At 41.5% G+C, this 15,800-nt stretch overlaps 1 protein-coding gene across 1 annotated transcript in view; it reads left to right on the forward strand.

The window, feature by feature from the left end:
* PAX9 (paired box 9) overlaps nt 1-14,528 on the forward strand; it is a 16,844-nt gene extending 2,316 nt beyond the window's left edge. Inside the window, exons 2-4 of the mRNA XM_042813293.1 lie at nt 384-523; nt 5,295-5,447; nt 14,274-14,528. Of these exons, the coding sequence (XP_042669227.1) occupies nt 384-523; nt 5,295-5,447; nt 14,274-14,528 (548 nt within the window). The remainder of the gene's footprint in view (nt 1-383; nt 524-5,294; nt 5,448-14,273) is intronic.
* Nucleotides 14,529-15,800: the final 1,272 nt, after the last annotated feature.

A 15,800-nucleotide genomic window follows, 5' to 3' on the forward strand; every position in this document is an offset into this window, starting at 1 on the left:
TTTTTCTGTTTTCGTTCTATTTTTTTTTTTTTTTCGTGGTTTGTTTACTTTTTCTTAGTTTTGGTCCTAAACGTATTTAGAACCCTGTGTGTTACGCGGCTGCTCCAGCTTTCCTTCTACTGCGGGCTGCTGTTTATCCACAGCCACGCATAGGTGGCGATTCCTGTCAGTCTCTCTGGCAGACTCCAGGGAGGCCAAGCACCGGGCCGAGTCAGCTCCGGGCCTTGGTGGCACGATGCTCTTCTAACCGGCTGCTCATAAGGATGGGAGGCACAGCCGCCTCTCCCTCCAGGGAGGATGCGGGGGCTCAGCGTCGTGCAGAGGGTGAGGGACAGCTGCCCCTTAAGTCTAACTCTAATCCTTTGCCCCCGTGTTTCCCGCAGTGAGTGACACCTCTTCGTACCCCAGCCCCAAGGTGGAGGAGTGGAGCAGCCTGGGCCGGAGCAGCTTCCCCCCTGCAGCCCAGCACGCCGTGAACGGGCTGGAGAAGAGCTCCCTGGAACAGGAGGCCAAGTACAGCCAGGTAAAGGGAGAGGGCCGGCCGGGAGGGGGGGTGCGTGGGGCCTCCGAGCTTAGCCCTGGGGCTGTGGCCCCTTCCAGGGGCTGAGCTCCCGCTGTCGGCTCGGTGCTTTCCTTCGCTCTGTGCCCCTGCTGTTTTCGGCGCGTCCCACTGCCGCCCTGGTGGCCGCGCTGCGGGCTGTGCGCGGCGCTTGGGAGGTAGGGGAAGAATTCGAAAATGAGGTGTGTCTGCTTCCTACGTGAAGCTTTTTTAACTGCTTAAGCAGACTGCGAACTGTCAATAATTTTATTACAACGCAGTATAACTGCAACTTAACAAATCTCTGTGTAAATCTTTGTGCCTGCTAATCAAATCCTATGCCAGGGGAAAAGCTTTTAAAGAGTCAACTGTTGCTACCTGGGCAGTGCAGGTTTCAGAAAAACACAACCAAAGAAAACCTGACTGTACTTCTTCCATCCAATGGAAAACATTTCAAAACATAAGATGGGCTTCTGAGACCCGTTGCCTTCTGTGATTCCTTTGTCATATTTGTAATGAATTCAAAGAAAATTTTAAAGAAGTGTGCTTTTTTTGTGTGCTCTTAGTGTGCTGCCCATCAAGGGCAGAGGTCTGGGACACGTGTTCTGAATTTTGAGTCTGCTTTTGGACTCTGTGATTGGTTTGGTGCTGAGAGGAGCTGAATCAAACCCTTCTGAGCTGCTGAGTACAAATTGTGCGGCTACTTGTAGTGACCAAGGTAGAATGGGACACACCATAGTGAACGACCACTGTATTACATATTCTGCCTTGCAAAAATGTGATGCCCGTACTGCTCTTCTATTTGTTTTGCATTGTATTTTTTCTATTATCGTGTTATTATTTTGTTCATTGCATATTGTGAAAAATCTGCAGAGTGTTATAGCCATGATTGTGTAGATAAAATCGGACTTAGAGTTAATATTTACCCTTCCACAATTTTATCAGGAAACAAATAACTGATTAGCAATCTTACTGACAATTATGGAAATATCTTCTGCTGAGGCCAGCTGTGCCAGGGCTGCGTTGTCATAGGTGCCAGTGTGGGCCATTCATTGATTCTGCTGAAATAGCCACAGGATCAGGCTCAAGGAGAATACACCTATGAAATCTTATTTACCCCAATGGGACACTGAGGAACAATGCTATGTACATTGCATGATTTTCAGTGCTGGTGTTGGAAAATATTTTTATTTCCTTTTTTCACTCTTTCAGCATTTATACTTTCGTCTTCATAATATATTACTGCTCTATTGTCAATACCAGTTCTATTTTGAAGTTTTGTTCAATCTGAAAGATAATCTGATAAATGTAATCTAAAGATATTCACTATCTAAAAATGGAGAAAATTGCAATTAATAAAGTGGAATTCATTGACAAAAATACATTGTCCAGAGTTTAAAAGGATGGAAAATCTAAAAAGTATTTATCCAAAAGGTCATTTTCTGATCCTTGCTCACTGAAAGAAGGTACAGATGAGATTTCCCCCACTTTTTCCCCTTAATAATATGTATCAATGGGCTTTTTTGCACTACAGACCAGTCTGTTCATGCGGTGTTCAGCTTGCTTACCAGCAATTTCATTCATCTGTGCATTAGTTGGTTTGCATGTCACAAGTTCAGTACCTTGCTAATTCAGGATATATTTAAAGAAAATCAATGTCAAATAAGGATATAAAAGTGGGGTTTTTATACTTTATTTTTTGTGATTTCCTTTTTATCTATTTATATGTGGTTTTTTTTGTTGTTGTTTTGTTTTGTTTTTTTTTTTTGGCCAAATGTGCAAACTGAGCCAAAATCTTGCTGCATGTAGAACTGCCTTACTGCCTGTTTGCTGAAGCTCAGTAAGTCTGGGCTGCTGTTCCATGGCAATTCGGTCTCAGCAAAATACATTCTCGGATCTTTACATGGTGGTTGTTGGTTTTTTTTCCTCTTTTTTTTTTTTTCCCACATGTATTGCTTTAGATGGAAACAAGTGAGCGGAGGACAGGAGAGAACATTGGCTCATTTATGCAGATCCAGCAATCAGGTAGCTGTAGTGGTGAGAAAGGGAGCAAGTGCAGAGGCAATTTTCATGCCAGAGGAATTACACTGCAATAGGCTCTCTGTTTGGAGCTCAGGGTAAACGGAATTTTCATCTTCTCTGTGCAAAGCTCATTGCAAATGCTGGATCTTGCGAAGGCAGAAAGAGGATGTCCCCTGCAGAAGAGAGGTGACTGCTCTATAGTGCTTGCTCCAGTGTTATGCCCGTACAAACAAGACACTGAAGCATACAACAGGAGCAGAGCAACACAGAACCCAGTGCATTTGTTTCACTGAGGTCTTCCAGTTACATAAAAGGAGCAGAGAAAGGAGCAGAGGGAATGTGCTCTGAAGCACATTAATGAATAAACTTGTGGGACCTATATTGGATTCTGCTGTTCCTACCTAATATCAGCACTATATTTTAAGCATTGACAGCATTCATGATGCAGATTCAAGTGCCTGCAACTTGCAAAGAACTCCATAGCTACTGGGTGGGTGAAGGACTTGTCTTCCCATCTCAGTCATGGAAGATAATATTTTACCTCTCAAGAAAGCCCTTGGATGTTCTCTCTGCATGAACAAGACTAGAAGAATTGAGCCTAAAGAACAGACTCATACTTTCAAACTATATGATCTGCTCCCTCCTTCCAATGGATACCCATTTGTTTTATCACAGGGCACTGCAGCCTTGTGTTCTTGGGGGGTGCTCCCATTCAACTCATCCAGGGCTGATCCAAGAGTAGTGTGGGTGGTTGGTTGCATTTTACCCCTTACATACATATGAGTGAGAATTCTGTTTCAGAGAGGATTGGACGAAAAAGGGAGGAAAACTTCAAATTTTGGCCTTGGCAATATGTAGTCCCACTTGTTTAACATGAAATTGAATGGCTGAATGTAGAACACTTTTCACTGTGTTTTTAATTTCCTGGTGTCACTGGGGTCTTTGAGATATTCTTTGGTGTTTGGGCTGGGGAGTTGGAGAACTGCCTGGAGAACTATCATTCTGCATCAAAACTGCATAGGGAGTACAGCAATGCCTTGTGAAGTTTGTATTCACTTCTAATTACCTGATACCCCAAGTTACTGTCCTTGTGTAAGGAGCCACGTTATATTTTCCCACTGCAGTATTTTTGCATATTTCTCTTATCATACAGCTTTGCAAAAAGTGCAATTGTGAAACTGAATTGTGAAACTGAAAAGGAAAATAGTGTTTTCTGAGAGCTTGACAGTTTCAGGTTGTAAAAGTTTTGTAAGGATCTCAGTTACATACCAGTATTCACACTGAGAGGCACTTTCATTGTGTGTTGGGGGTAAGGCTTCTATGTGTAACCATATTACTAACACAAAGGATGAATATCCTGAGAACTTTTATGCATTAAACAGCTTGTAGTAATGGCTGTAATAAGGAAAAAATACTGTCTGAAATCATTGGGATACAAATCTAATTGTACCCTGTATTTGAAGTGAAGTCATTTAATAAATATTCCTCATATTCCTAATTCAGTTTTCATCCATCTCACGCTTGTGCCTTTCTGGACTAATGTAAGGGATGTGTAAAGTGAAAAAACTGCAGCTGATATTTGCATGTGTATGAAAATACAAGAGGTCTGATGCATGCCTGTCTGATCTGTTGAGATGCAAATAGCTTTGGAAACATATCTTTTTCAGAATTATTTTCTGAAATATGTGTGTATTGCAGGAAGCAGACAAGCATGCTGTCAAAGGGAGCTGATGCTCACTAAATGGAAAATGTTTGTAACTGGGATCTGAGGGCAAGTGGTTATTGTGAGTTTACTGGAGAAAAATGTGACCTGTTTGGAGGTCTGACTCCAAACCTAGCAGAGATGCTGAGAACACTCCTAGTTATGAGGGGCTTGTGAATGTGAGTTGGGCAGTCTTTCTCTGATATATTAGGTGGACCCCAAAGTAGCAAACCTTTCACCTTTGTCTCAATAAAACTTCCTCAGCTGTTCCCATTTTGACTTCTCAGCTCACTGGGATGACACTCCTTGTTCTGTTCTTTGGCTGCATTCTGATGAGGTAATCCTGATCTCCACGTTGCTTGCAGAGTAAAAATGAAGGCTCCATTTTAGGGGCAAGTGATTGCAAATAATTGTAGGTGCAATTCTTGGCAATTATTTACACAGAAAATGTAAGCAATGTAAATATTTAAGTTCCTGAATATTGACTGTGGATGAACAGTGAATGTGGTGGCAAAAGCATCTGTAATTGTTTTTATCTGCACTGCTTAGAACCTGCAACATATAGTTACTTCTTTGGGAGTGAGATGCAAACTTAACTTTAAATGACATGACCTTCCTAAACAGATTTTTAATTGCAAAATTTCATTAGCAGATTGCTTATTTGGCATCTTATATTCTAAACCAGGACTCAGGGAACTGAACTCCTATTCCGGGACCATGCAAAATTCATTATGATAAAGGTTTAAACTACCAGCTCCCAACCCATACCCGGAGGACGGGATGCTGCTAAAGAGAGGGGCATTTTGGCTTCCTTACCATAGTACCTAACAGAATTGTAAGCAGATTTCCTGTCTGCAAGGGCTCAGACCTTGGCTTGGAGACTCTCCAGTTCTGTCTTGTCTCCAGACCAGTGCCTGTTACTGTAATACAATCACTAAGATGGCTTGCTCAAGGTCTAGGCATCCATGTCAATGCATGTTGTGGGTGAGGGGCATGAGCTGATCCCACTACATGCACCCGATTCCTTCCCAGGTGATCTGGATGGCACCCCATTCGAACCCCATTTGTGAGACCTGCCTCTTACTGGCCACCTGCTTCCACGGCCAAAACCCAGTGCCCTGCCCACCAACCCACATGGCTACAGGGCACTCCACCTGGATGAAACTAATAAAGAAAGTCAGAGAGGTGAGTGAATGGTACAATGATACTTGGACTGCACACTGAGCATCCTTTGCTCCAAAGGCCCCAAGCAGCCAGGAACTCCGCTGTGACTTAGAGGCCCATGGCCTGGAAGGCGAGAGTGGTGGGAGATGCTTGTCACAGCCAGGGAACAGTGTTGGGGCAAGGAGATCAAACAGGACTTGATCTTCAGTCTTCAGGTGCTTGCAGGAGAGTGAAAGGTAGATAAAGGCTGTACAGTTTGTTCATCTGTTGTGGCAGTTTGTCAGCTTTTAGGGATTGTGTATATGCCTAATCATAATGATGTCCATTCAGTGGGTTCTGATTTCACCCATCCTAACTTGCCAGCTTCTCAGTAATTGCCTTCACAGCATCAGGACTTGGTTAGACAAAGGGGACTGCAGTTTTGGTTTTCCCCAAAGAGGACAAAGTGAAGGTATGACCAGTTTGACCCCATATTTACCAACTTTTAACCAGCAAAAATCCCTTTGATGTCTCTGTGCTCGTAACATCTCTTCCCATCAACTTGTAAAGCTATATTTAAATTGCAATGTATTGTTACATATACTGTACAAAGAAGGCATTTTTTCATACAGATTTTTGCTAATACATCATGGTTTAAAACATCACTGTAGGAAGAACAAATGCCTATTCCATTCATTGTGTTTACTTGTCTAATGCCCATAATTGCCCTGCAAATCTCCAGATTTTGCCAAAATACTAGGGTGAATTACTGTGAGAATCTGTTTCAAAACAATGTGATCGTGTTGCTAGTTCTACTCCCGGGACTTTGTTCTCAAGGCATGACTTTTCCTGAGCTTCCCTTTTGTCTACTAAGGACAGTGTATCTCTCTAAAGGAAGTTCAAGTTTCATCTTTACAATTGAAATCAAACTTTGTACTCAGAGTAAATACAATTGTGAAGTTTATTAAATAATAGAAAATAACCTAAGAGGCAACACTTTCATTGGAAAGGTGGTGAGTTCCATTTACACGTTCTTCCTAAAGTGGAGTGTGAATGGAAAATAACCATTCAGTGAACCTATAGCACTTTCACAATACTCAAATTTGGGAAATGTTTTAGGCTGACTTATTAGTATGTGCCTGATGCCTCCTATGTGATAGAAATAATTTCACAGTGAAAATCACCTAAAATAATTCTGTTCTGAGCAAGCATCTAAAATGCTTGCTCACCCTTTTCCCTTGGAGAGTACTCCGTTTTCCCTCGGTCCACCTTGTCTCAGCCTTTTTTCTCCCATCTCTCCTTCCCTCTGCTATTTTTGTAGCGCATTTCTCAGATCGTTTTTCCCTGTTTAAGTCTCTGTGAAAAAGGTTTTTTATTTTTTTTCTTTTGTTTCTGTTGTAGTTGGTTTTGGAAAAGATGTAAAATGACCATGACTCCTTTAGGAAAGCATTGGTGATGGTGTGTAAATTCCAGTTAATACTATTTCCAAAAAAGTGTTTTTATTTCCCTGAAGAGGCTAAGATTCAAAATTTGATAGGAAAATACAATTAAGAGTGATTTTGATGCATATCGTAGCTTCAGTTAAAACACTCAATTGATCCTATCTGATTTTCATGTTATTCATTGCAGCTGGGGATGCCCACAAGTAAAGGAAGGAACTTAAAGTTAATAAAAAAACATATCAAGCACAGGGAATAGGATCTGCTCATTACTAAGCAGATGAACTTTATTTTAGAAGTAGCATGATTTGCTCATGTGGTATAGAGTAATGCAAGGACTATTGAATTTAATAACGGGGAAAACAGATGCAAAGATAAAAGCTTAAGTGTAAGAGAGATGGTATAGAATCGGATAACTGAGTATGTTTGCAATGTTGCAAAGAACTTGAGGCTGCATATTTTCTATTTTAACTGTGTTTTTTTAATAGAATATCAGCATTGCTTTATACAACATAGAAAGAAAGAGATCCTGTAATTCCCAGCCTTGAAAGTTTTCTTCCTATTTTTCAAAGCCTAATGTTCTGGGAATCAACCCAGCTCAGCTGCAAGACAGACTGACTGCAAACATCTTGCCCATGTGCTATTTTAGAAGCTCCTCAATTTCTGTGTATTACCTCTCCAGTTCTTATCGAAAATTAAGGCACATGTTTCAAAGTAGTATCCTACCTACAAAATGTCCCCACTTCAAGGCTTTTCAGACTTCAAAATCATTTAATGAAGATGTTTTCACTTTTCAGAATCTGTCCATTCTATTCTTCTACTTCCATTAACAGAAAATGAAAGTGGAAACATATTCAGTAAAAGAAGGTCATCATATAAGAATATGGACATGGTCCAACATGAGCTGTGAACATACTTTTGCACAAAAATTTCCAATATAAGGAAAAGACAGCAAAAGTAGTTTGCAGGATCAGCTCTGACTGGGTTATCAATACATCTTGCCATCTTAGCAATTTTATTACATTTTTCTTCAAAAGTTTCATAATACAAAGATATTAAATTGCATAAATGAAATCACTGCTCACTTCTGTAGTGTTTATTTTTTTGGTAACTCTGACTTACCTTTGTAGGACGTTAATTTTAGGGGGATGCTGATTTTGAATGAGTTCTTTTAGGACCATGTCATTTTTCTCATTGATGCTGACGTACTGAATAGCAGTTTCAAAATTTAGCTCTAATTTCATTAACGACAGTATGCACCAAAATATTTTGTTTTAAAAGCTTAAAAGTAACATAGGTGTATTCTTACATTTTTAGGTAATGCTGTTTTCTAAAATGAGATTTCCATTGCATGCCTGCTGATGATGTTTTACTTTCAAAATTTGTTTAATCTTCCCTCGGGATCCCATGTGTTGCTCTGATGTTTAAATCACATTTAACCTCTAATTAAAAAGGGAGACTTAGCATATTTGCTTCCTTTATGCTTTCAGTTTTCACTGATTGCTCCTAGTCTCCCTACTATCACTTTTTTGACTGATGATGTGCACGTCACAAAGGACATCAACTATCTTCTGGGTTTTTAAAATCATCTGCTCTTCTGATTGAAGGATGAGATACTCAGCTCGGCTTCCTGCTATGGTTTTCGCTTGCTGTGGAAAAAAATGGCTCCTCCAGTAGCTACTTGTGCCTGTGTTTTCAGGACATTCAGGAATTCCAGGAATTGTTAAAGCTTTTTGTTTTGAGAAATGAGCTGTGAGAGTGTCTGTGATGCTCTGTAGCCAAGGCCACTCTGTTTGCTGGGAGCTGCTGTTCACAGCACTGTGCTCACACCTCCATGGAACTGTTTCATTTGCTTTTGGGGAAAGGCCCTGGGCTGGAGGATAAAAGCAGTTGCTGAGTTCACTGATCCAATGGCAGGGAGGCTTCCTTCCACCCAAGGAACTGTTAGAAACACAAAGCAGCAACCAGAAATGCATTCCTGAAGCAATGGCACGGGCAGAGCTTCTGCTGCTCTGACAATGGAGCTTGGGCTGAGTCATGTCCAAGCTCATCAGAGCTGTCAGATCAGCTAGTTTGGTCTTGAAGCCAGTGTAATTTCTCAAGAAATGCTTCCTAAGCATTTAAAATGCTTCCACGAAACAAATGCTTCATCTACATAATACATTACCCCTACAAAAAAATACTGTAGCAGTTACATTACAATGGACAGACTCAAACCATTGGAAACAATTACTTCAACATAAGAAGAATCATCTACATCCTTGTGGACAGAATCAACTGTCTACTTCAGAGTCAAACTGTGAAACTGATGTGGCATCATCTCTCATTGGTACCATGTAAACTTGGAATCAGATTCTTTGCATGATTGCAATCAATAACAATTAACCTAAATGCAGATTTGCAGTTTTGAATGCTATTTCTGAGAAACTGCAGATAACTCTGCGTCATTTTTGGAAACACTTAGAAGCTACACATGAAGGGATCACATGGAGAGGATCTGATTTTGATACTCAAGAGAACATACATAGCAAGCAAAACACTCAGAAAGAAGAGCAGAAAAAGGGGTGAAATAAAACAGTATAGCTCAGTTACCGGATGTAAGTTGAATTTATGCCTGAAAGTGGAGTCTAGCTAGTGTTCTTCTGGTATTAACATGGCCAAGGCAGAAAAAAAAGTCACATTGCTTGTCTGACATGGATTAATTGGGAAGCCTGTGCAGAAATTTTGTGACCTGAAATGCAGGAAAGAAGAGGCCAAGGCTGACCTGTATGGCGTGTTACACCAGCATAAGCTGCACAGCAGAAACTGAGTTGTGGATGGTGATCTTAGGTTTTCACTTGTAGGAATCTAAACATCTGATGGAAGTTATTTGTTCCAAAGACTATCCCCCACTTTATGTCCCAAATCCCAAACAGACCGAAAGCAATGCACCGTACTTAGAGTGTCTAAAACTACAAGTCCTTCTATAAAAACTAATGAGTCAACTCCTTCCCTGGTGAAAATGCACACAGCATCATCATTTTATATCACATAAAGTGACACTTTAAGTCTCTGTGGCTTTGATTCCTCCTGGATAATCCTTTTACTTGTGCTGGCATGTATCATGGTAACTCAGTAGGACAGCACGAGACTGAACCTTACTCAGCTGTTGTTTGCAGGTACCCTTGTGAGAACACGTTTCACTGAATTCACAAATCACATGTTCTAGGTTTACAACACAGCCCTGAAATTTGGAAGCAGTTATTCCATCAGTTGCTTCCAAACATCAGTAGAGGCAGCAATGCAGAGAAATTGTTTCCCTCTGCTCTCTGTAGAAGCCAGCCAGTCAAGCAGGAGCTCTGATCATTGGCACAGGAGGCGTTCTCCCTCAGTAAGAACTACATGTTAGTCTATTTGTTTTTAAATTGTTTCCCTTGAAAATCAATGGTTTGAATTAAGGAAAAAAATGTTTATAAAACTTAAAAACAAGGTTCAAGAGGCTCTTCATTTAAAACAAGTTCCAACAGCTTTAAAAATCCATAATAACCATGGGGTTCTCACACTTACAATTATGAATGTTTGGATTTTGGTGCTCACTTCCCCTGACTGAAATACTGCAGGATGAATTATTCATCCACTATGTAAAGGCTCATGGAAATTAATCCTCTCCACTTATTTTAAGTGAATGTCATGTTTGTAAAAAGTGCTGGATTGACAGACAAGATTCAACCCTTCTGATAACCTGCTCTATCTACAGCTGTTTAGCAGAAAAGTCCTTGTAGTTAAAATCATTGCATCAAGTCCCTCAGTGTTGAAAGTCAGAGATGAAAATCAGTGATTTCTTTCTGAGTGGCACAATTTTAAGTCTGTAAGGTGAGGTTTCTTTTATCCCCTCAGCTTTGAATTGGGACTATAGGAGCTGCTTTGCAGCAAGGCACAATCTCCCACTGAAGCAGAACCCTGCTCTGTGTGGAAACTGCTCTGGCTCACCCCAGTGCTGCCTGCTTTTCTCAGACACCTATTGACATTCACATCACTCAGTCTTCAAATCTTGGTAGCACTGGCACTAAAATACAAGGGATTAATTTATTCAGTGAGGAAAAGACAAGAGCTTTCAAGTACCTGACAGGTCCCCAGAATTCCCTATATGTGTCTCCTTGTTCTGCACCAAATGCTTAGGGCAAGATCTTTCTCACATTCAAAACATTAGACAGCATGAAAACATCAGTTCATGGTAGTAGGTTAAGAAAAGCATAATCCCCAGCACAGGATCAGGCAGGGCATGGGCCAGAGCGCCCTCCCAAAGGCTGTGGATGAGGCCACCCTGTTTCTGGTCAGAGGAAGCTGAGCTGTGGGGCTGTGTATGTACAATGCTGATCATCCTCAGTGTTGAAGAATTGGTTCCGGTCTATTTTATTTATTTACATATATAGACATAGCCATCATTTTTAGAAACTTTTTTTTTTTTTTTTTCTTCCCCTGGATGCAGAGTTTAGGTTTGTACATAGCAGGAAGTAATTGCTTAAGGGCTGGAAGTCACCTTTCCCACCAACAGACTCTTGGCCTGTGATAGTGGGATGGGGACAGGTGTGTGGCAAAAAAAAAATCGCATCAAGTGATATTTCAGCTTGGCATAATGCACTACTGCACACAGCTTTGAAGGATGCATTCATAGCCTAAGAATGAGTACTTATTCTACTCAGATGAGATGTTAGAACATCTGTCTTTTTAAAGAGTTTTAGAAGGAAGCACCAGTGGTTAGAGAGCATCCTACAACACAGCAGTCTATACAGCATATGGAAAACATTTTATCTTCTCTACAGCAAAGGAGAAGGCTGGCTTTTCCCAGAGCCATGTTTTAGTGGGGAGCAGTGGCAAGGCAGGAGGATGGAAGGACATGTGCCTCCTCTGTAGCTTAGGAGAAGTCTTATAAAGGCACAACCAAGTATTCATAGGGCATCACCATTCATGCCTGAAGCATCTTACTTAAAACAGGACTTCCAGCCTCTAGCCTGCTGCTGGGCACCAACCTGCTTGAGAATGGGCAAGCCCTGGGGGAGCACATGACCATCCAAAGAACCTCTTCTGAGCCTCCGGGCTGGAAGTTTGCCTGCCCCATATTGCCACAACAGTAATGGAACTCCCCAGGGACTGGCTCCAGGTTTCCTTCCAGCCCTCAGCAGTCATTTTTCCTGCAGGATTCTATTAGGCTGTGGGCCTTGATGCCTGTGTTACAATCTGCCTCTACTGGCCTCACGAAAAGCTTTTTGTTACTGTTGGGAAAATCAGAGATATTCTCTTTTCTTGTTTCATACTTCTACATGGTGGAAGCAGCATGGAGCTTGGGGAGCAGCAGCTTTTTTGGGACCTGTCATGGTTTTTACCTTCAATAAATTCAGTGAAATAATTTTCCATGTGATTTAAGAAGCATAGTAATTTACAGAGCAATTATTTGAGGGTTTGTATTAATTAGTATTGCTGAAAATGCTGATATTTAGAACCGAGGCTAAAGTGTAATTCTGAGACACAGTAGGAGACATGTAATTGGAGTTGAAGGTCAGGTTGCATATTTGGATTTTCAAAAGAATAAGGTGCGTGCAGCCTCAACAAAGTGTTTATGGATTTGGAATGACAATTATGTTGCTGCTGCAGCTGTATGTTTTGTACTAATTAATACCCCTATTTGAGACTTATGGCTGGAATCCCCTCACTGTCTCCTGCTGTTTTAGATTGTTGCACACATTTATATTGGCTACAGCAGGATTGCTGCTTGTTTTCCCAAGCAGCAATGAGAAGACCGTCCAATCAGTGGAACTGAGTACAATGGTAGGAAACATAAACCTGAAACTAGGACAGTGCCATTTATGGGGATAAATACTGGAAATTTGAACAGGTGCAATTTGGACAGAGATTGATCAAGTGAAATGTTAACAGTGCCTGAAATTTCAGCAGCAAAAGTCTGTTTTGCTTTTCAGCTCTGCACTGTCCAGAGTAGTTCCAGTTTTACAAGGTGATTAAATCTTTGAAAAATTGGCAGACATTATATGATCTACTGAATCTATATTCATTCTTTCATACTCAGAAGACCTTTTTGGTAAAAAAACAAAAACAAAAAAACAAAAAAAAAAACCCAAAAAACCACCACAGATACTAAAACATAAACACTACACAAATCAAAACCTAAGCAAGATAAATGATCCTGTTTTGTTCCTGTTCTGCTGAAGAAGCATTTACAGGGTGTGAAGTAAAACGCTGAACTTTTTTATTTAAATAAGGAGTCATTCATTGTGAAATCCTATCCCAGCAGACTGAAGGACTCTCCCTTATTTAAATAGAAACCCTTCTCCCTACCCACAGTAGGACCTAAGAAAATAGCTTGCAGGAAAAGACCTAGCCCTGTAATTGCTTTGTGCACAGAAGTGCTATTGAAACCACGAGAAGCTGTGAGCAAAGAACATTTGCAACATTATATGAGAGACACCTAGAAAACAGATTTTAAAAGACATCATCAGTAACAATACTACAGTTCTGACTCATGCTCTGTGCAAATAGTTACCAAAGAGTTTCAGATACTTCAATTCCCCAGCTACTTGTTACCTTTCACTATGGGGAGTGTTATGTCAGGATTTGTGCCCATGCCTGACTGTTGTAGCTCAGGGCTGAGCCTGCTGGGGCTGGAGCAGGTGGGGTGCTGTGATGGATCCATCACAGATAGCAGTAGCATTACGTCTTGAACATCAGCATTAGATGCAACCATTGGGCTGCAGGAATCCCTGGCATTGCAGGGCAAAATACAAAGAGGTCACACTCATTGAATCATCAGAATATCAGGAGTTGGAAGGGACACACAAGGATCATTGAGTTCAATTCCTAGCTCCACAAAGGACTGCCCAAATATCAATTCATAACAGAATCACAGAATAATACATGCTGTTCCTTGTCGTGCTCTCGACGTTTGTTCCTTATGTGTCCTTACGCAGATAGTTATGGCCATGGATAGGCTCCTAGGAGAGGTGTGTGGGTCTGATGCAGACAGCTGGTCTTAAAAGCAAAACACAAAGGCACCTTTGCACTGTGGACATCCAGGAGAATGATGACAAGTGGCTCTCCCAGGTATCTGTGTCCAGTTGTCACATGGGCATCATTGGTCCTGGCTCCTGCACAAAGCCTCAGCAGCTTTCCTTATGGCAGATAGGCTTTGTCCTAAAGTCATAAACTCAGTCGGAAGGGACATTAAAGATTATCTGGCTCCAATTCCCTGCCATGAGCAGGGACACTTAGATCTGGCAGCTCAAGGTCCCATTCAACCTGGCACTGAACACCTCCAGGGATGGGGCATCCATACCCTCTCTGGGCAATCTGTTTCAGTGCCTGACCAACCTCAATGCGAAGAATTTTTCCTTTATGTATAAAATGTCTCCCATAGAAACGTGTCTCCCTTTCCTTTCAGGCACACAACGGCCTCCCAGCAGTTGGAAGCTTCGTATCAGCACCAGCCATGTCTCCCTACGCCACGTCGGCTCAAGTGTCTCCCTACATGCCATACAGCGCAGCTCCCTCCAGCTACATGGCAGGCCATGGTTGGCAGCACGCTGCGGGCACGCCGCTCTCCCCTCATGGCTGTGACCTCCCTGCCTCGCTGGCCTTCAAGGGCATGCAGACAGCCAGGGAAGGCAGCCACTCAGTCACGGCCTCCGCTCTCTGATGCAGGAGCTGCTCCAGGCCAATTGTCCCCAGCACCGGGCTCAGAGACTGCTCACCTCATGTTGGCGGAACCCGGTCTTTCTTTTCCTGACTTGCCTCCTGCAGGACTTTTCGGGACTGAAAGAGCTGAAGGCCGCATCAGAAGTAGAGGGGAGCGTGCTGATGCCCTTGCACTCTCTAAGTAAAGATCTTGTGTCCCTCAAAGGGCCCGTGGAAACTTGTCTCACTCCTCTGGTCAAACCACACATATTTATTCTTAATCACCACAGAGTTGTTAAATGTGCAATTGTTGTTAAGATTTGTGTAGAAATCAATAAAGAAAAATAATCACAGGAAATTCTGCCACGCCTCAAATCAGCAAAGGTGGTTAAATCAAAGGTATTTGCCAATAACCTGACTCTAGAGAACAAATAAGGTTATGTGATCCACTGCTATTAAGATCACTTTTTTTGTCATTTTGTTGAGTTTTGATAGATACAGAACCAAGACAATGTGTGGCTTTCAGATTCTTCTGGCATTTCATCATCGTCAGGCAGTCATATGTTTGTATTTTTATCCATTTGTAAATATAGGCTTTCAACAGCATTTGTTTTTATTTCTCCGTGCACTTTCTTCATTTTCTTCGGGTTTGTTTCCCCCCCCCCCCTTTCTCTTTCCTTGGAAATTAAAAAGGTAACTTTCTGACTATTTTCAGTTGTCTTTGCATGTTGCAGTAATAGCTTCAGGGTTAGGGATGTTTCTTCCATCTTTTTTTTTTTTTTTTTTTTTTTTCCCCCCCCTTCTTTTCCTCTCCCTCTCCCTTCGGTCTACAGTGTCGAATTCAACATCTCAAGAAGTACAGTTATTTCTTTAGCAGGAGATTCAAAGGCCAAAATCCTGCCAAGTAATTTTCCCCAGATGCTCTAGGCCTTCCAGGTTCACAAAACACCGATTCTGTGTTAAGAACACAAACAGAAATGGGTGGGAAATATCTGAACAGAGCTGAAAACTGGAGAGAAAAAAATGCTGTTATTGTGAAATGTGCAAAGATGCTTATAAAGCCATGTAAGTTAGCAAAACCACTGTGAAACAGAATTGTACTGTCATTGTCAGCTCACCCATGTCCAGAATTTTTGGCCCCAAGATTATGCTGTAATTTTTTTTAAAAGAGGAAGTTATCTTTAATTTCTGCTTTAATGAATGTAAAATAAGGTTCTTGGTAAGGTTTACATTGTCTGAAGCATTTTTTTCCCTTATATCTATACTGGTGGTGGTGCTACAAACACAGATATTT

The sequence above is a fragment of the Centrocercus urophasianus genome, unplaced genomic scaffold, assembly GCF_019232065.1.
Source record: "Centrocercus urophasianus isolate 14NV4802_14NV808 unplaced genomic scaffold, USGS_Curo_1.0 seq_14, whole genome shotgun sequence".
Lineage (NCBI taxonomy): Eukaryota > Metazoa > Chordata > Aves > Galliformes > Phasianidae > Centrocercus > Centrocercus urophasianus.